Consider the following 21426-nt stretch of genomic DNA (forward strand, 5'->3'; position numbering starts at 1 on the left):
ATTTGCGATAGGAAAGAAAGAGGAGCGAAAACCCAGACCACACACAGCAGCAGTAGGAGTTGAATACAAGGCTTGAACGGCCGTTATGAAATCGGGGGGAAAATGGAATCTCTTAAGGACTGCCCAGAGGTATTGCCATCTAACCCGGTCAAATGCCTTCTCGGCGTCAAGCGAGATGACCGCCAGCGGCCTTCAAAGACACGAGGCAGAAGTAAGTTTGTTAAGGAGGCGTCTCGTGTTGTCTGGGCCCTCTCGAAGGGGGACAAATCCCACCTGGTCCGAGTCGATAAGGGAAGGAAGTTAGCAAGACGATTGGCGAGTATCTTTGAATAGAACTTGATATCCGTATTTATCAAAGAAATGGGCCTGTAGCTCGCACAGAGCGATGGGTCCTTGTCTGGTTTGAGGATGGTGACAATATTAGCTTCTAGGAATTCGCTCTTAAAGTGGCCCTCTTCTCTAGCCAGATTATAGAATTTTAGAAGCAACGGGGCTAATTCTTTAGCATAAGTCTTGAAGAAATGCGCCGGGTAACCGTCAGGGCCCGGGGATTTAAAGGACTTTGCATTCCTTATAACTCTCAACACCTCCTGAAGAGAGAAGGGAGCGCTCAAAGCATCTCTCTGTTCGGGGGCGAGCATAGGGAGCGTCATTGTCTTAAGGTAAGTATCCAGAACCGCCTGGGAGGAGGATCTAAAAGGCTCGGCTGCAGCTATGTTATAAAGCTTGGCATAGTAATCGGCAAACGCCTTACCTATCTGGGACGGGATCTGGAGAAGAGAACCTGAAGATCGTATAGAGTGAATTCGGGAGGCCCCTAGTCTGTTCCTAATTTTATTTGCCAACAGGGTATCAGCTTTGTTGCCTTTGCAGTAAAATAATTGCTTAAGCTTGGTGAGGTTAATTTGGGTTCTGCGCAGTTTAATCCTAGAGATGTGATCTTTGATTTTGATAATTTGGGATATGGTCTCTGCTGTGACTACTCTTCTATTGCATGCCTCTAGTTGTCGCAACTTAATGTGGGCATGTGATAGGGTGAGACCTGCCTGCTTCCTGAGATGCGCTTGTTTAGTGATAAGGAGGCCTCTAACTGTAGCTTTAGCTGCGCCCCATAATGTGTCGTCCCTGACCGTGAGGTTGTCATTAGTTTGAATGAAATGGGCGATATCTTAGCGTAGTTCCTCTCTAAAGGGTATATCCTCTAATATCTGATGGGGCAATCTCCATTTGGGTCTAATGTGAGTAGTGTTAGAGGAAATTATGTCGGCCTGAACTAGGTCGTGATGAGACCAGGCACAAAGGGAGATTTTGGTTCTCTGAACTAAGTCTAGGGAGTCAGCTGTGGAGAAGATATAGTCAAGTCTTGAGTAAAGCTTATGGGGGTGCGAGAAGTGGGTGTAGTCGTAGTCCTTAGGATGTAGGGCTCTCCATATGTCATACAGACCCGAGGCAGACATCATTTGCCTGAATCTGTGTGAGAGTTGTTTTGCTGAGGTGGGTGTTAAGTCAAGAGATTTAGATCTTCTGTCTAATAAATGGTCCCAGACCATGTTAAAGTCACCCGCTATGAGGACTCTCCCCTGTTGAACTTGGGAGAGAGCGTGAAGAATGTGTTTGAGGTATCGCGGTTGCTTGGAATTAGGGAGATACACGGATGCCAGGGTATAAGTGACATGGTTTATTTTGCATATAAGGATAATAAATCTGGCCTGAGGGTCTCTGATGACTTGTATGCTTTCGAAGGCCAATCACTTGTGTAACAATATCGCTACTCCCCTGGGTTTTTTGTTGAAAGAAGCGGTTTCAATAAGTGTATAGGACTTGGAGATGAGCCTTAGAGGTTCCCTGTCTAGCCAGTGGGTCTCCTGAAGGAATACTACATCTGGGTTGTGGTGTTTCAGCGTCCTAATTAATAGGCTACGTTTATGGGGTGAGTTGAGGCCTCTAACATTATGTGTCATAAGCCTAATGGTGGACATGACTAGTAGGAGAGGTGCTGTAATGGGTCCCTTGTGGGGAACTTGGGTTGTGTTGTGGGTCGGGGGGGGGGGGACAAAGTGAGAGTAAGGTTGGGGGGGGGTGGGAAGGGGGTGGGAGAGGGAAGTAGAGCACTAAGAGAAGCGCTCAAGAGTGTGGTGGAAATAGTCCACCTCGAGGAGTCCTGGAGTGGACTTCTATGTGGGGGCGGAGCAGAGGAAAAAATTAATCTAAAGTACACAAAGTTAGGGGCATCGCAAACAACAGCCCCGCTCTGCTAAAATTAATTACTGAAATATTAACTGACATTTAGTTTACACTAAGTAAGTTGCTATATAGTAAAGGTATAATAACCTGCAGAATAAATTTAAACAAAACACATTCAAAAGGTGTTGCAAACACAAAACCACAAATCAAACAAACAGATAACCACCAAGTGGCTATAAATAGAAGTAACATTCGCCCTACAACAGGTCTGTATAGGGCAAGTCCCAGCAGTTAAGAAACAGTTGGGGGCTGAGGTAATTTTGCCCTCTTGGCTCTTTGATCGTTGACGGTCCATTCTGGGGCTGAGGCCCGCAACTTAGGGTAGGGAGGTTCCCTTTGGGGAGGCGGTTCCGGCCTAAGACCCCAGTTAGTGAGAAGTGTTAGACCTTGATTCAGAGTTGTGGCCACGAAATTTTGATTGTCTTTGGTGATGATAAGGCGAGTTGGGAATCCCCATCTATACTTAATGTTGTTCTTCCTCAAAGTTATAGTGACAGATTGGTAATGGCGTCTCTGTTGTAAGGTGTGAACCGAGAGGTCAGGTAGGAGCTGGATATCTTGAAATCTCTCACTCAGAGTTGGTTTCTTGAAGGCTGCCTGCATCAACCTATCCTTATACAGAAAGCTGTGGAAGCACACTATTACATCCCATGGTTTATCTTGAGCCACATTTCTAGAGCGCAGTGCCCTATGTGCCCGCTCCTAAGTGGCGGTCAGGCCCTCTGGGCTGCCAATCAAAGAGTGAAACAGTTCTCTCAGAAAGTCTTGAAGGTCGGATAGCGCTACCGATTCCGGTATACCCCGGAATCTGATGTTATTACGCCTAGATCTGTCCTCTACCTCCACCACCTTAAGTTCCAGTCACTCATTTCAAATTTGATGACTGCAACACAGTCCACGAAATCCAGCCTGTCTATAACGCACTTAATTGTGCTTCACCAAATGTGAGTCACTTTCTTACTTTACTCCTATGTGGGTTATTTGCTGTATTACGCTATGAGGTGCCTTATCTGATTTTTTAAATAAATTAGCTAAAATATTTGACACTTTCTATACTATATTAGTGGCCAGCCATCAGGTCCTGCTATTAGTCCGCATATAGGGCTAGAATACAAGTGGAGCGCTAATTTATTGCACGCTGTAAAAGGGCAAAGTTGTCTGTTTAAGGTCATACAATAAATAACCAGTGATTACAAGAGGCTGTTTAATGCTACTGTGATCTCTCTGTAGCAATTAGGGCTCTGAAAATTAACCAGAGATCAGATCTCTGGTTAATTTTTAAAATGTCCCCCAAATTTATATTTATGTTTGAATCTTTTTATTAAAGGTACACAGAATACATTAGGTATTAACACATCAGTGGAGCAATCATTTTACAGATGGCTTAACAATCAGGGCAAAGTGTTAATGACAGGCACACTATATATCTTGAGTTCCTTATAGTCCTCTGTTTTATAAAAGTTGAAGATTCACCTTGCTTCATCATCAGGAACTATATTAGTGTCCCTTGTCTGTTGGTCAATCAGTTTTTAAAGTCAGGTTAAACCCTCTTTTCTTACGGTTTCTCAGAGTTTCCTAGATGTGATGTCTCCTGTATACCAGTTTTCTTAAGGGAACAGCAATAATTCTACCACGAAATTTAAAACATTAACTAATTATAGTGAAAAGAAGGAAAGCCTAATTTGCTTTTCAAGGAATCTCTCTAGACTATCTAATTACCAGATTAGGCTGAGAAGAAGATAACAAAAAGAAGGAAAAAGAAAATAAATAAAAAAAAAAAAAAAAAAAAAAAAAAAACAGAACAAAAAAAAAAGGATTGCCCAGAATCTCTCCCCTACTTCCCTCCCCAGGTCATTTAATAAGTAGGAAACAGGTCTAAGTTCTAGTGTTTGATGTTCTGTTTAGTGTCCAGTAAAACCAGACCTTCTCAAACTGTGTCTGTGTATCCATCACCTGAGATGCAGATTCATACATTCGGTATGTTAGGGAAATTCTATTGTCAAATTTATATTTAAGGTTGTTTTTAATCTAATTTTTTTTTAGCATTTTAGAAATAAAACAGCACTCTAGCCAGCAACTCTCTAGCCAGATTATAGAATTTTAGAAGCAACGGGGCTAATTCTTTAGCATAAGTCTTGAAGAAATGCGCCGGGTAACCGTCAGGGCCCGGGGATTTAAAGGACTTTGCATTCCTTATAACTCTCAACACCTCCTGAAGTGAAGAGAGAAGGGAGCGCTCAAAGCATCTCTCTGTTCGGGGGCGAGCATAGGGAGCGTCATTGTCTTAAGGTAAGTATCCAGAACCGCCTGGGAGGAGGATCTAAAAGGCTCGGCTGCAGCTATGTTATAAAGCTTGGCATAGTAATCGGCAAACGCCTTACCTATCTGGGACGGGATCTGGAGAAGAGAACCTGAAGATCGTATAGAGTGAATTCGGGAGGCCCCTAGTCTGTTCCTAATTTTATTTGCCAACAGGGTATCAGCTTTGTTGCCTTTGCAGTAAAATAATTGCTTAAGCTTGGTGAGGTTAATTTGGGTTCTGCGCAGTTTAATCCTAGAGATGTGATCTTTGATTTTGATAATTTGGGATATGGTCTCTGCTGTGACTACTCTTCTATTGCATGCCTCTAGTTGTCGCAACTTAATGTGGGCATGTGATAGGGTGAGACCTGCCTGCTTCCTGAGATGCGCTTGTTTAGTGATAAGGAGGCCTCTAACTGTAGCTTTAGCCGCGCCCCATAATGTGTCGTCCCTGACCGTGAGGTTGTCATTAGTTTGAATGAAATGGGCGATATCTTAGCGTAGTTCCTCTCTAAAGGGTATATCCTCTAATATCTGATGGGGCAATCTCCATTTGGGTCTAATGTGAGTAGTGTTAGAGGAAATTATGTCGGCCTGAACTAGGTCGTGATGAGACCAGGCACAAAGGGAGATTTTGGTTCTCTGAACTAAGTCTAGGGAGTCAGCTGTGGAGAAGATATAGTCAAGTCTTGAGTAAAGCTTATGGGGGTGCGAGAAGTGGGTGTAGTCGTAGTCCTTAGGATGTAGGGCTCTCCATATGTCATACAGACCCGAGGCAGACATCATTTGCCTGAATCTGTGTGAGAGTTGTTTTGCTGAGGTGGGTGTTAAGTCAAGAGATTTAGATCTTCTGTCTAATAAATGGTCCCAGACCATGTTAAAGTCACCCGCTATGAGGACTCTCCCCTGTTGAACTTGGGAGAGAGCGTGAAGAATGTGTTTGAGGTATCGCGGTTGCTTGGAATTAGGGAGATACACGGATGCCAGGGTATAAGTGGCATGGTTTATTTTGCATATAAGGATAATAAATCTGGCCTGAGGGTCTCTGATGACTTGTATGCTTTCGAAGGCCAATCACTTGTGTAACAATATCGCTACTCCCCTGGGTTTTTTGTTGAAAGAAGCGGTTTCAATAAGTGTATAGGACTTGGAGATGAGCCTTAGAGGTTCCCTGTCTAGCCAGTGGGTCTCCTGAAGGAATACTACATCTGGGTTGTGGTGTTTCAGCGTCCTAATTAATAGGCTACGTTTATGGGGTGAGTTGAGGCCTCTAACATTATGTGTCATAAGCCTAATGGTGGACATGACTAGTAGGAGAGGTGCTGTAATGGGTCCCTTGTGGGGAACTTGGGTTGTGTTGTGGGTCGGGGGGGGGGGACAAAGTGAGAGTAAGGTTGGGGGGGGGGTGGGAAGGGGGTGGGAGAGGGAAGTAGAGCACTAAGAGAAGCGCTCAAGAGTGTGGTGGAAATAGTCCACCTCGAGGAGTCCTGGAGTGGACTTCTATGTGGGGGCGGAGCAGAGGAAAAAATTAATCTAAAGTACACAAAGTTAGGGGCATCGCAAACAACAGCCCCGCTCTGCTAAAATTAATTACTGAAATATTAACTGACATTTAGTTTACACTAAGTAAGTTGCTATATAGTAAAGGTATAATAACCTGCAGAATAAATTTAAACAAAACACATTCAAAAGGTGTTGCAAACACAAAACCACAAATCAAACAAACAGATAACCACCAAGTGGCTATAAATAGAAGTAACATTCGCCCTACAACAGGTCTGTATAGGGCAAGTCCCAGCAGTTAAGAAACAGTTGGGGGCTGAGGTAATTTTGCCCTCTTGGCTCTTTGATCGTTGACGGTCCATTCTGGGGCTGAGGCCCGCAACTTAGGGTAGGGAGGTTCCCTTTGGGGAGGCGGTTCCGGCCTAAGACCCCAGTTAGTGAGAAGTGTTAGACCTTGATTCAGAGTTGTGGCCACGAAATTTTGATTGTCTTTGGTGATGATAAGGCGAGTTGGGAATCCCCATCTATACTTAATGTTGTTCTTCCTCAAAGTTATAGTGACAGATTGGTAATGGCGTCTCTGTTGTAAGGTGTGAACCGAGAGGTCAGGTAGGAGCTGGATATCTTGAAATCTCTCACTAAGAGTTGGTTTCTTGAAGGCTGCCTGCATCAACCTATCCTTATACAGAAAGCTGTGGAAGCACACTATTACATCCCATGGTTTATCTTGAGCCACATTTCTAGAGCGCAGTGCCCTATGTGCCCGCTCCTAAGTGGCGGTCAGGCCCTCTGGGCTGCCAATCAAAGAGTGAAACAGTTCTCTCAGAAAGTCTTGAAGGTCGGATAGCGCTACCGATTCCGGTATACCCCGGAATCTGATGTTATTACGCCTAGATCTGTCCTCTACCTCCACCACCTTAAGTTCCAGTCACTCATTTCAAATTTGATGACTGCAACACAGTCCACGAAATCCAGCCTGTCTATAACGCACTTAATTGTGCTTCACCAAATGTGAGTCACTTTCTTACTTTACTCCTATGTGGGTTATTTGCTGTATTACGCTATGAGGTGCCTTATCTGATTTTTTAAATAAATTAGCTAAAATATTTGACACTTTCTATACTATATTAGTGGCCAGCCATCAGGTCCTGCTATTAGTCCGCATATAGGGCTAGAATACAAGTGGAGCGCTAATTTATTGCACTCTGTAAAAGGGCAAAGTTGTCTGTTTAAGGTCATACAATAAATAACCAGTGATTACAAGAGGCTGTTTAATGCTACTGTGATCTCTCTGTAGCAATTAGGGCTCTGAAAATTAACCAGAGATCAGATCTCTGGTTAATTTTTAAAATGTCCCCCAAATTTATATTTAAGGTTGTTTTTAATCTAATTTTTTTTTAGCATTTTAGAAATAAAACAGCACTGAAAAATGCCTTTACATTGCGGTCTAAGGGGACTGTGTGTTCCATGTAAATTTAGACATGTGCAATTTATTTCGGCCAAATTTTGGGAGATTCAGATGAATCTGAATTTCCAAATCGGCATCAAAACTAAAATCCCGAAAAATTCAGAAAACTGATAAATCAGGATTTTTCTGATCCATTCTTTATTCATATTCAGAATTTTTCATTGCTCTAATCTAAACCGGTGTCCCCACATTGCCAACACTAACTAAACCTATTTACCTCTAAACCGCCGTTTCCCACATCGCCAACACTAAATAAACCTATTTACCCCTAAACCGCCATCCCCCACATCGCGACTCCCTAAATAAAACTATGAACCCCTAAACCTAAGACCCTCTAACTTTAACCTAATTTAAAATACACCTAAAGTAAAGTTACAATTATTAACAAACTACCTAATTAAAAATAAATACAAACTTACATGTGTAATAAAAATAAAACCTTAGATAGTTACAATATCACTATTTACTAACTACCTAGTTAAAATAAATACAAACTTACCTGTGAAATAAAAATAAAACCCAAGCTTAAACTAAAAAAAACTAACATTACTTGTTTACAACATTACTAAAAAATAATAAAACTTAACATAATTTTTTTTTTTTTAAAAAACAATAAAAAAAATACCATTACGAAAAATAACAAACAACATTATCCAAAATAATAAAAATAATTCCTATTCTAAAAAAACCCACCTACAAATAAAAAAAACCCTAATCTATAATAAACTACCAATAGGTATATAGGTAATTGTAGTTAACAGCTATGAGTTGAACAGCCAAGATTTAAGCATCGCTCATCCTATTGGCTGATTTGAATTTTTCAACCAATAGGAATGCAAGGGTACCCCAATATAAAAGGGGTACCTTGCATTCAATCTTCAGTGTGCGGTGGATGATCACGTGAAGAGGACCTCCACGTTGGACCGATGGACCTCCGTCTGGAATTCCGCCTGGGCCTCCGCGCATCCACTGACCGATAGAAAATGCTGGTTCCACGATGGATGAAGATGGAGCCGCCTGGATAAAGATGCTTAGCCGCTGGGGTGAAGATCTTTCGTCGGACTTCAGGAACGGTGAGTACTGATAGTGTTAGTTTTTTTGGGGGGGGGGGTTTGGGTGTTTTTTTTAGATTAGGGCTTTTTTATTTTTAATGGGTTATAAAAGAACTTTTAGCTAGGTTTTTTCTATTTTGGGGGGGTTGGGGGTGAGGGTTTGTAATGTTAGGCCATATCTTCAGAAGGATATTAACAAACTTGAATCTGTGCAAAGGAGGGCTACCAAAATGGTACATGGTCTAAAAAATAAAACTTACCAGGATAGGCTCAATGACCTAAATATGTATAGCTTAGAGGAGAGAAGTGAAAGAGGTGGTATGATAGCAACTTCCAAGTACGTTAAAGGGCTTAGTATAACTGAGGCTGTGGGTATTTTACATAAAATGGAAAATTCAAGAACAAGGGGTCATGATCTCAAGCTGAAGGGTAGTAGATTCAGGAGTAATTTGAGGAAGCACTTCTTTACAGAAAGAGTGATTGATTTATGGAATAAACTTCCTCAAGAGGTAGTAATGACAAACATTGTGGGGGACTTTAAAAATGCCTGGGACAAGCATAAGGCTATCCTAAGAACTAGATATTTTTATACTGTTAGGTAATATCAGGCAGATTTGCTAGGCCTATGGCTCTTATCTACCGTAAATATCTATCGGCTAGATTACAAGTTTTGCGTTAAGGTGAAAAAGCAGCGTTAACAGGTCCTAACGCTGCTTTTTTACGCCCGCTGGTATTATGAGTCTTGCAGGTTTAGGGGCACCGCACACTTTTTTGGCCTTACCGCAAACCAACTTTCGTAAATTTCGTAAAGGCTTTTTTCAATGGGACTTGCATAGTGAGCGGTACACCCTCTACCGCCAAGATTCCTAACGCATTTTAAAGTCAGTAGTTATGAGTTTTACGCTACAAAGCTGTAGCATAAAACTCATAACTAAAGTGCTAAAAAGTACACTAACACCTATAAACTACCTATTAACCCCTAAACCGAGGCCCTCCCGCATCGCAAACACTAAAATAAAATTATTAACCCCTAATCTGTCGCTCCGGACATCGCCGCCACTAGAATAAACATATTAACCCCTGAACCGCTGCACTCCCGCCTCACAAACACTAGTTAAATATTTTTAATCCCTAATCTGCCGCCCCTAACATCGCCGCCACCTACTTTATGCTTATTAACCAGACAGCATCTTCTATCTTCATCCTTCCGACGCGGAGCGGCTCCATCTTCAAAACATCCGGCACAGAGCATCCTCTTCAATCACCGTCTTCTTGCTGGATGAAGGTTTCTTTAAATGACATCATCCAAGATGGCGTCCCTTAGATTCCGATTGGCTGATAGAATTATATCAGCCAATAGGAATTAAGGTTGAAAAAATCCTATTGGCTGATGCAATCAGCCAATAGGATTGAGCTTGCATTCTATTGGCTGATTGGAACAGCCAATAGAATGCGAGCTCAATCCTATTGGCTGATTTAGGATTTTTTCAACCTTAATTCTATGGTCTATGATTAAGGCTCTTTTTTCCTATAGCCGAAACGTGTAAGACCGGCAGGAAGCTTTGTAACTTAGCGCTTTAGCTCATTTCTAACTTTCTATGTATTTTTTTACCCCGTATATCATTATTTGTGTGTGTACCTGAAAATATAAATTGTTCTCACTTTTTTTGATGACGACTCGCTGGACTTTCTTTTTCTTCATGCTTTAATTCCGATTATTGGCTGATACAAATCTATTTATTATAGATTAGGGTTTTTTTGTTTTTTTGGGGGGTGTTAAACGGGGTATTAAAATAGGATTATTTTTTTACTATTTTGGCTAATTTTGTTTGTTATTTTTTTTAATGGTAGTTTTTTTTATTTTATTTTTATTTAGTGTTTATTATTTTTTTGTAATTGTATTTTTTTGTAATGGTAGGTTTTATTATTTTTAGTAATGTTAGGTTTTTATTTTTTGTATTTTATTTTTTAAACAAGTAATGTTAGGGTTTTTTTTAGTTTAAGCTTAGGTTTTATTTTTATTTCACAGGTAAGTTTGTATTTATTTTTAAATAGGTAGTTAGTTAATTATTGTAACTTTACTTTAGGTGTATTTTAATTATGTTAAAGTTAGGGGGTGTTAGGTTTAGGGGTTAATAGTTTAATTTAGCTAGTTGTGATGTGGGGGGACGGTGGTTTAGGGGACAATAGTTTTATTTAGGGAGTTGCGATGAGAGGGATGGCGATGGTGGTTAGAGGTTAATAGCTGTATTTAGTGTTGGCGATGTGGGGGGACAGCGGTTTAGATAACTTAGTTTCGGCATATTCCTTATGTTAAGTGAAATGGTTTTTTGGATCCATTCTTTTTTCATATTCATTATTGTATTCTAAACTTTAGAATAGAATAATGAATATGAATAAAGAATGTGTTTGAAATAACGAATGGATCCGAAATAAGGATTTACCTTAACATAACTAATTTGCCGAAATGTATTTAACTAATTAAAATGAAACGGAACAATTTGTTTCGCTGTGCACAGGCAAATATATACTGTATGTATATGCTTAAGCTAAACAGCTGCACCTATGTTTATGAAATTTGACACGCAGAAAAATTTTATATTCTAGAAAAAAACAAGCAGCAGTTGAAGATATATAAAGGTTCAAAATCATCAGAAAGAAAAAAAATCAAGACATGACAGGTTTTAATATAGTGTGTTGTGCTATACCCTGAAAGGCAGTAGTGTCCTGTTACTTGTAGCATGCATATACTGTAAACAGAAGTCAGACTACACACACAACCTCATTAAACTTACAGACTATACACATAGGGGCCAAATTATCAATCTCCGAATGGAGCCTTCAAGCTCACCGGAAACAGAAGTTACGAGTTCCATAACTTGTCCGCCTGCTCTGAGGCAGCGGACAGAAATCAACCTGATCGAATACGATCGGGTTGATTGACACCCCCTGCTAGCGGCCGATTTGCCTCGAATCTGCAGGGGGCAGCATTGCACAAGCAGTTTACAATAACTGCTTGTGCAATGATAAATGCTGACAGCGTATGCTGACGGCATTTATCGATGTGCAGCGGACATGATACGCTACATCGTATCATGTCCGCTCGCACTATGATAAATCTACCCCAATCACTTAACTCCTACTACACAACATGCACAGACTAAAGCAAACATATACATTTAATAAAAAAAAGGATATTTAATAGTAAAAAAAAAGTTAAAGCTTGTTTCCCATCAAAAGTAGGAAAAGCTATCTGTAGAAAGATAGATGATAAATAGATGATAGCTAGATGATCAATAGATGATAGATGATCGATAGATGATAGATAATAGATAGATAGATGATAGATAGACAGACAGACTGACAGAGCGATAGAGAGATAGCAGTTTTAGGAGAGTACTGGGGGTTGATATGCACCCAGATGCATTGCTGTAGAGCAGCCGAACCTGAAAGATGATAGTTGCCTGGAAAGTTCAAGGCTTTTTCATGTCTAGTGTGCTCCACAGAGCAAGGAGAGAGGCAAAGAAAGTAGAAGATGTATTTGACAAATGTGTTCTCAGCATCATTGATATTTACAGTATCTTTGTGGTATTGATATTTACAAACCATTACATTTGACGATATAAAAGCACACCTGACCATGTGACTATTCACCTATAGATCTGTGAACATTGAGTGTAAGAATATATAACCAATCTGCCCCCATCTTGTTACTTTTCTATTTTGTATCTATTCAGCATTTCTTAACTAATACAGAAATATTGTTTTTCTCAACTTATTTTGTTTTTCTCAACTTAGTCTGCTGACATCTGTTCTCAGAGAATAAAATTGTTATCTGGTTGTCAAGCGTAACCATGCCTGCTAGTATCAACATGGTCTCATCATATTTCTTCTAATCGTATACCAAGGGCAAATGTCTACAGTTTTCTTGCCTTTTACATAAACAATTTCATGTTCTGTTATTTTCCAACTGAGTATGTTTCAATAAGGGGGCGTGTATGAAGCCCCTCTGTGTCAATTTACAATGTATGTGAAAAAATGCCTGAATCCTGGGGGGTGGGGTCTAACTATGTCACTGTAACTACAGCACTGTTTATAATAAACAGAGCAGACTTAGACTATATTCTGTGTGCGTGTCTGATTTTGCTTTCCAAGACCTTGTGAGGTTTAGAATACTTATTGGTGATAAGATGAATTCAGCCCTAAAAAGTACCCCTAGCGATGAGTATTACAATGCATAGAGATATGCTGCACACAAACATGAGAAGCTGTTAGTTTCAAAATCCATTTAGAAGGGCTGTGAAAGTCAAAATTACATTTCAGATGGAGATTACAATTTAAAAAACATTACAATTTACTTCTGTTACCAAGGTTCGTCTTTCCATGAGAGCGTACAGAGGAAGTATCAAGAGTAAGCGCATGACTTGAGCACTGTGCAGTAGCAGTGTTTGCAACAATGTTAAACATTTAGACACATGCATGCTCCTAGGCCTACTTCTGTATGCTCACAAGGAATGCTGATGTTTTAACAAAGCATGTAAAAAGAATGAGGTAAAGAAGACTTCTTTACATTATATAACACAAACGTCTGTTCTTTTGCAGGAGTCTCCAAAGCAATACTGGATGCAGCTGGACAAAGTGTTGAAGATGAATGTAAAAAACTTGGTAAGATTTTTTCCATAAAGTAACAAAAATGGTGGGGTTTTCACATAGAGGCCAATTTAACAAATGTCTTTCGGATCAGGTCCGCAAGATATCGCTGAATGCGGAGAGCAAGACGCTCTCCGTATTCAGCATTGCACCAGCAGCTCACAAGAGCTGCTGGTGCAACGCCGCCCCCTGCTGACTCGCGGCCAATGGGCCGCCAGCAGGGGGTGTCAATCAACCCGATCGTACTCGATCGGGTTGAATTCCGTCGATTCCTGTCCGCCTGCTCAGAGCAGGCGGACAGGTTATGGAGCAGCGGTCTTTGTGACCGCTGCTCCATAACTTGTGTTTCTAGTGAGTCTAAAGATCTTGATAGATAGGCCCCTAAGCCTTTTTCACTCCCCTGTGCTAAGCCAATTTAATTTTTTGATACTTTTAAACACTTTTTAAAGTCAAATTTAAAAAAATTACCGACATAAGTTATATATTGGTGGGGGGTTCTGAAGGCACGGAAGATTCAGAATATATGATTATTATATGTATATTTCATGGCTTGTAAGAAAGCAAATCAAAACAATTAAATAAGTTTTTTTTATATTGATGGACTTTTTGTTAAGATTTTAGTAAATAATACTGAAAATGGCCAGGTAACCACTGTTTTTTCTATAATCACTTTACTAAATTGTCATCAAGGGTAGCCCCATGTAAAATATTGGCCCATACAGACTTTTGCGGGTTATAATATAAGCCTGAGGGGCCCCTTTGTGCAGGACAGAAATAAAAGCACTTTTTTTCTCGCAAGATGATCACTGTTACCACAGTATTTACCTGGCTCTACAGATAAAATGTATATATTTAATAAGAGAGAGACTGATTTAGACATAACATATGGTTTTAATGAGACTATAATTATTATTATTATTATTATCCGTTATTTGTAGAGCGCCAACAGATTCCGCAGCGCTAATAATGTCCAATTCATACGCAAAACCCCATGTGTTTTTTAAACAGATCTCACCATTTAAAAACATTAGCGATTCTCTTTCAAATGAGGAGTCTTGGAGGTCTGGGGCTAGTAAAGGATCTGAGATCCAGGAATTGGAAAAACCACCCCAGCTACCTACCTACCTGCCTGTCACATCTTGGCCCCGCCCCCTCTGTGATGTCACCATACACACATTTGTAGTGACATCACCCATACTCACATGTAGCTCTGGGAGTGCCACCCACTATTACCTCCACTGATGGGGCTTACAGTGCGAGGGGAATCAGCGATCCAATACTATGATTGGCGATTCCCCTTTATAATGAGAATGGGTCGTCATGCACTCACAGGCAGCAATTTGCATGACGACCTGTTCTCGTCATGTACACGAATGTGCTTAATGCTATGTTTCCTAGTGTCACATTTAATAAAGGTACAAAGTGGACTACTTTAAATTGTACATTAGCACATTTCAAATTCCATTAAAAGCAAAATTTGCAATACACTTATTGTGCAAAATTGTTTATTAAGGGATAGAAATCCCAAAAATTGCACTATTTGGTGCTTGTTAATTCTTCAAACATCTTTCTGGCTTTCTTGTTCCTTATCTCCCTTTTTTGGCGTTACCTTAGCCTCATTTCTGGATTTTGCGTATTGCATACCACTTTGCCGTGTCGCCTGTTCTTGACTGGCTATCAGGCTGTGCATCTGGGTTTTGGAGAATTCTGCCTCCTACCTATGGTTCATGGCTTCATTATGACTGATGTACTTGTTCCTGACCACTTTTTTGATTACCCCTTGGATACTGTCATCTGGTTCCTGATAACTTGCTACTGACCGTAGCTTTTTTCAGACAACTCCATGCTGTCCATTTCCTGCAAGTTTCACAAATTAAAGGGACATTCCAGTCAAAATCTAAATGCACTTATAATTACATTTTTTAATAGAAACATATTTGCCATATACTGTATATTTATTGGCAAAAATGCTTCTAGTAAAAGCTATTACTATTTTAGTGTCAACATTTTTCTCTGCATGTGCATGTGAAGCATAACTAGACATTGTTAGTGCACCTGCATTTTAAATACTGCAGCTGCTCAGAAGGTTAGTGGGCTTATATCATGTCAGCAATTAACAAATAGCCAGATTATGAGTTGTGCATTATGAGAGAAAAAGCAGCGTTATGACCCATAACGCTGTTTTTTCTCTAACGCCGGTATTACGAGTCTTGTAGGTATAGGTGTACCGCACACCTTTTTGGACATCACGTAACGTCAGTACCGCACTTTTAAAAAAGTTATTTTTCAATGGGACTTCCATAGTGCCGGTATTACGAGTTTGCCTGGGAGGCCAAAAAGTGAGCGGTACACCCTATACCGAAAAGAATCCGTACCGCCATCTGAAGTCAGTAGTTATGAGTTTTATGTTACAAAGCCGTACCATAAAACTCATAACTAAAGTGTTACAAAGTACACTAACACCCATAAACTACCTATTAACCCCTAAACCGAGGCCCTCCCGCATCGCAAACACTATAATAAATTTATTAACCCCTAATCTTCCGCTCCGGACATCGCCACCACTATTATAATTTATTTACCCCTATTCCGCCGCTCCCCAACATCGTCGTCACTATAATAAACCTATTAACCCCTAAACTGCTGTCCGCCGCCCTCCTGCATTGCAAACACTAGTTAAATATTATTAACCCCTAATCTGCCGTCCGCCAACATTGCCACTATAATAAACCTATTAACCACTAAACCGCAAGCCCTGCACAACAATATACTAAAAAAACTATTAACCCCTAAACCTCTGACCTCCCACATCACTTACTCTGCATAAATATATTAACCCCTAATCCTAACCCTAACATAACCCTAACCCTAAATCTAACCCTAACGTAACCCTAAGTCTAACCCTAACACCCCCTAACTTTAACATAATTAAAATAAATCTAAATAAAACATACAATTATTAACTAAATAATTCCTATTTAAAAATAAATACATACTTACCTGTAAAATAAAACCTAAGCTAGCTACAAAATAACTAATTGTTATATTGTAGCTATCTTAGGTTTTATTTTAATTTCACAGGTAAGTTTGTATTTATTTTAACTACGTAGACTAGTTATTAAATAGTTATTAACTATTTACTAGCTACCTAGTTAAAATAAATACAAATTTACCTGTAAAATAAAACCTAACCTGCCTTACACTAAAACCTAACATTACAAAAAAATTAAATAGATTAAATAAAATACAATGTACTCAATTACCAAAAAAATAAACACTTAATTACAAAAAAAAACAGCGAAATTATCAAATAAAAATGAATTACTCCTAATCTAATAGCTCTATCAAAATAAAAAAGCCTCCCAAAATAAAAAAAACCCAGCCTACACTACACTGCCAATAGCCCTTAATAGGGCCATTTGCGGGGCATTGCCCCAAATATAACAGCTCTTTTACATTCCAATAAACCCCCCCCAACAGTAAAACCCACCATCCAACCAACCAACCAATTAAAAATCTATATAAATAAACCTAATCTAACCATTACCCTGAAAAGGGCATTTGGATGGGCATTGACCTTAAAAGGGCATTTAGTTCTCTTATCTATGTGAAAGCCATTGTTTTCTTCTTTGTTTGTACACTGTCAAAATATTCATATGTTCCTCACTCATACCATGTAACAGGCGTTAAGGCCGCTACTTCCGCACCCCATACCCCCTGTTTAGTTATTTAATCCCATACTCGAGCAACCATCCCTCTTCTTAAGAACCTTATTGGTGACAAAAAGCCCACAGTTCATACCACCCACCTCCTCCCCCCACAAACCCAATAACCCCCTATTTCCCTTTTATATAAGGAGCCCCCCTCTTTGAGGAGGACTATCTAAGCGGTTTCTCTTGGCAATACCGCAACTGCTAGAAAAACATTATATTACGGTCTGATATAGAGTGACCGGTCTGAGGGAATGACCCTTCCCTCCTAACCCTTTCTTATTCTAAACCCACCCTTCCGTGCTCCTCTCCCATTCTCCCCCCTGACTTTTTTTTTTCCTTCCCTCTCTCTCTTTTCCCCCCGCTATAAAATAAATATTCAACCACCAATATGTCTCTAATATGCACCTCCCATAATGTAAGGGGACTTAATACGCCAAATAAAAGAAGCCGGCTCATGAGTTACCTCGCTCATGCTAAGTCAAAGGTTGTTTTTCTGCAGGAGACCAATGGGTGGAAGGTGTACCTATTCCCTTACATTGTAAGCTCTACCCAGTAGTACAGACTGCCTCCTTCCCAGGCAAGTCGAGAGGAGTTGCTATATTGATACTCAAGCATCTAGAAACTTATAAAGACCCCAGAGGTAGATACCTTATCCTAAACTGTAAGTTAGATGACGTCCCATACACCTTGGCTAGTTACTATGGCCCAAATTCTGGACAGATAAGAGCGCTCAGAAAATTCCTAAGGTTGTTAGCTTCCCACAAGACTCAAAACCTACTCCTAGCAGGCGACTTCAACATGATTTTAGATACGACTTTAGATAGGCGCTCGCCAAAGCTTGAACCCTGTGACCCCCAAACCTCTAGGACTGCCAAACAATTTACTAATCTCATTGCTCAGTATAATCTATTTGATACTTGGCGATCCCACCACCCCTCCTCTAGAGATTACTCTTACTACTCTACAGTTCACAATACCTATACCAGAATTGATTACATTTTCTGTGAACCTCGGTTACTTGATCACATTCAAGCGGTACACATGCCTAACTGCACATGGTAAGACCACTCCCCGATCCAGATCTCTATGAGGGCCCCAAATTGTATGTCCTCTAGACCCTCTTGGAAGTTGCCAGAATATCTACTCTCAACCCCAGAGCAGGTTCTGTACATACAAAAGGAATTAGCCACATTTTTAGATATAAATGATAACGGGTCTGTTAATGACTTCTGCTTATGGGGCACTCTCAAGGCATATACTAGGGGGTTATTCCTTAAACTTAAAGCAGAGCATAGAAAACATTTAGGAGGGACCCTAGCTCAACTCCATCTATCTCTTCGAAATTTAACCTCCTCTCACATCTCATCGCTAGACCCTCAGATACTCTCCCAAATAGAAGCTATTAAAGCACAAATAGAGGCTCTGGAACTCAAGAGATATCAGACACAGATACACCATTTTAAACAAACTTTTTATGCAAAAGGGAACAAGGTGGACTGATTATTAGCTAACAAGCTTAGACAACGAACGGCGGAAGCTCGTATCCCATGTATAAAAACATCTCAAGGGGTAGTTTGTCTACCGGTGGATATAGGTAAAGCTTTTGCCTCTTATTATTCCTCTTTATATAACTTAAAGGATTCCCCAGACTCCCCGCACCATCTATTCATCACATACGGGACTTCTTAGATTCACTTTCCCTGCGAGTTCTGTCGGATGCTCAGAAAGACCTACTTGACTCTCCTTTTTGTGTAGAGGAGGTGATTTCAGTCATTAAATCTTTGAAATCTCACAAAGCCCCTGGCCCAGATGGGTATTGTGCCCTTTTCTATAAAACATTTCTCCCACAGCTTTCCCCATTGCTTACTAGAGTTTGCTTGTTGGTCGGACAGTCTGGCTCTCTTCCCTCGAAATTACCTGAGGCAGTTATAGTAACTATCCCAAAACCAGGTAAAGTCCCCAATGTATGCGAACATTTCCACCCCATTTCTTTAATCAATACAGATGTGAAGATCCTAGCCAGACTTTTAGCCTCCAGACTGAATCGGGTCCTCCCGTCGTTAGTAGATGGGGACCAAGTGGGCTTCACCCCTGGCAGAGAGGGGCCAGATAATACCCGGCGACTCCTCAACATTTATTTTGAAGCTAAATGGCGGAATCTTCCCTGCACAACCCTGGCGCTTGATGCCGAAAAGGCCTTCGATAGGGGGAACTGGGCCTACCTATTTGAAGTCCTGAACAAATTTGTCTTTCCCCCGTATTTTCACTCCTGTGTTAAGGCACTATATTCTTCTCCCTCAGCATCTGTGAGGGGTTTGGGATTCCATTCTCCTGTTTTCCCAGTTACAAATGGGACTCGGCAGGGCTGCCCCCTATCCCCGCTGATATTCGCTCTTGTCATGGAGCCGCTCGCCGAGGCGATTAGAAGTAGTCCGAACATACAAGGAGTGGAGATCGCCGGGACATTGCAAAAAACAGCGCTATTCGCGGAGGATTTAACCATATTTCTGAAAGATCCTTCTCATTCACTCCCCGCTCTTTTTAGCCTACTAAATCATTTTGGTCGAATTAGCTTCTATAAACTAAACATCGGCAAAACTGACGCTTATACCATTAACATACCAGACAAGGAACTTGAAGTTCTTAAGAGAACTTATGCATTTAATTGGTCTCAACAAAGAATTAAACACCTAGGTGTGTTTCTTTCCTGCAACATTTCCACTATTACCCCCTACTGCAACAGTTCCAAAAAAGTGCCGACAAATGGAGTGTCCCATGCATCTCCTGGTTGGGATGCATAGCAGCGTTTAAAATGGTATTGCTTCCCAAGCTTACATACCTGTTTCGTTCGCTTCCCATTCCAGTTCCTAAATCCCTCATAGGTAAATTTCAGCAAGTATGTAATAAATATATCTGGAGGAATAAGCACCCTAGGGTAGCCACACGAATAATGCAACAACCACTTCTTAGAGGAGGTACGGGCGCCCCCAACCTATCCATCTATCATGAAGCCTCACGGCTAGCTCATATTCTTTCCTGGAATGTAACACCATGTAACAGTAAGTGGCAGATGTTAGAACAAGCAACACTACCTAGCCCGCTTCTATTACCAGATCTCATATGGCTACCCAAACACATTAGATCCTTTTATCAGATACAAATTACAATTATCTCTTATGCCCTCCGCCTATGGGATAGAATCCGCTCACTGCCACAAATCTCCCCACATCCCTCTCCTATACATTCCCTTACAGGTCTCCTAGCGGCCCTCAGGGACTCACATTCGCATCTGTGGCAAGAGTATGGCATAAATTGCATAGCTGACCTGTTTCCCAATGGGCACTTTATTACGACATCGCAGTTCTGCTCTGCCCACAGCCCACCGCATCTCTTACAGTTCGAGTTCTGGAGACTACGTAGTTTGCTGAAATCGTGGGGGTTTCTAGATAGACCATTACAAGAACCCACTGAATTGGAAAAAAGATGGGCTAATAGCATCAAGGTTCCTTGAGCACTTTCGACCTCATACAGAGATCTGTTGAATTCCCCTACTTTTTATAAATCAGATTACATTGTGGGCTGGGAGAAAGCTCTGAACTTTCATGCTGAACAGGCCGAGTGGTCCAAAGTTGTTACACTAACTAGACAGGCACTTCACTGTATTACCTTATTGGAACTATACATTAAAGTCTGCACACAGTGGCACCTCACACCTCTTAGGCTCTTCAAAATCTCTCACCTAAATTCCCCATTATGTTGGAGAGGTTGTGGGATGGTGGGATTGCCGGTTCATATATGGTGGGAATGCCCGTTACTACAACCCTTCTGGAGCGAGATCCTCCGCAAATGCATTAAACTAGACCCCCTACTAGGAAATTCCCCACAAACTGTTCTATTTCACTTAGACATTAAAACATCCTCCACTTCGATATACTTGTTTTCTGCAGCCAAATTGTCAATAGCTAAAACAATTACTTACTTTGAGCTCATGGAAAGCCCGATTTTCACTCAACAAAATAAGATACTCCTACACTCACAGATTTGGGATACTTGGAAGCAGTTAGATACATTTTAGCGGAGAATTCTAGAAATAGACAGCCACATTTTAGAGCTCCTAAGTGTGTGAGGCCCGGATGCTTTGATATTAGGTGGAATACCCTGAGTCTTACCCCCATGCTTCTCCCTTCCGTTACCCCTCCCCCACCCCACCTTTTCCCCGAACTCCCCCCAAAGGGGTGGAGAGGGGAGGAGGGAGAGAGGAGAAGAGGTAGAATACCCCCTTTCTTTCTTTTTTTTTTCTCTTCCCTTACCCTAGTCCCCTTACCCTCTCCTGGGTTACTCTTGTCTGCTGCCCATGTTTAATACAAGTGCTTTGTTCTCTCTTACATCTATTTTCCATAGCATATTATAATTTTTACTTTATCAGTTTTAAAGAAGATGATACTCATTTGCTAATGTTATGAAAAACTGAGGTTGATTTAATATTACCTTGCTG

General features: G+C 40.7%; 1 protein-coding gene across 1 annotated transcript in view; it reads left to right on the forward strand.

Moving 5' to 3' along the window:
* Positions 1-21426, forward strand: part of LOC128657683 (protein mono-ADP-ribosyltransferase PARP14) — a 411551-nt gene that overhangs the window by 211013 nt on the left and 179112 nt on the right. Inside the window, exon 12 of the mRNA XM_053712086.1 lies at positions 13171-13233. Coding sequence (XP_053568061.1) covers positions 13171-13233 — 63 coding nt within the window. The remainder of the gene's footprint in view (positions 1-13170; positions 13234-21426) is intronic.

The sequence above is a fragment of the Bombina bombina genome, chromosome 1 (genome assembly GCF_027579735.1).
Source record: "Bombina bombina isolate aBomBom1 chromosome 1, aBomBom1.pri, whole genome shotgun sequence".
Classification (NCBI taxonomy): Eukaryota; Metazoa; Chordata; class Amphibia; order Anura; family Bombinatoridae; genus Bombina; species Bombina bombina.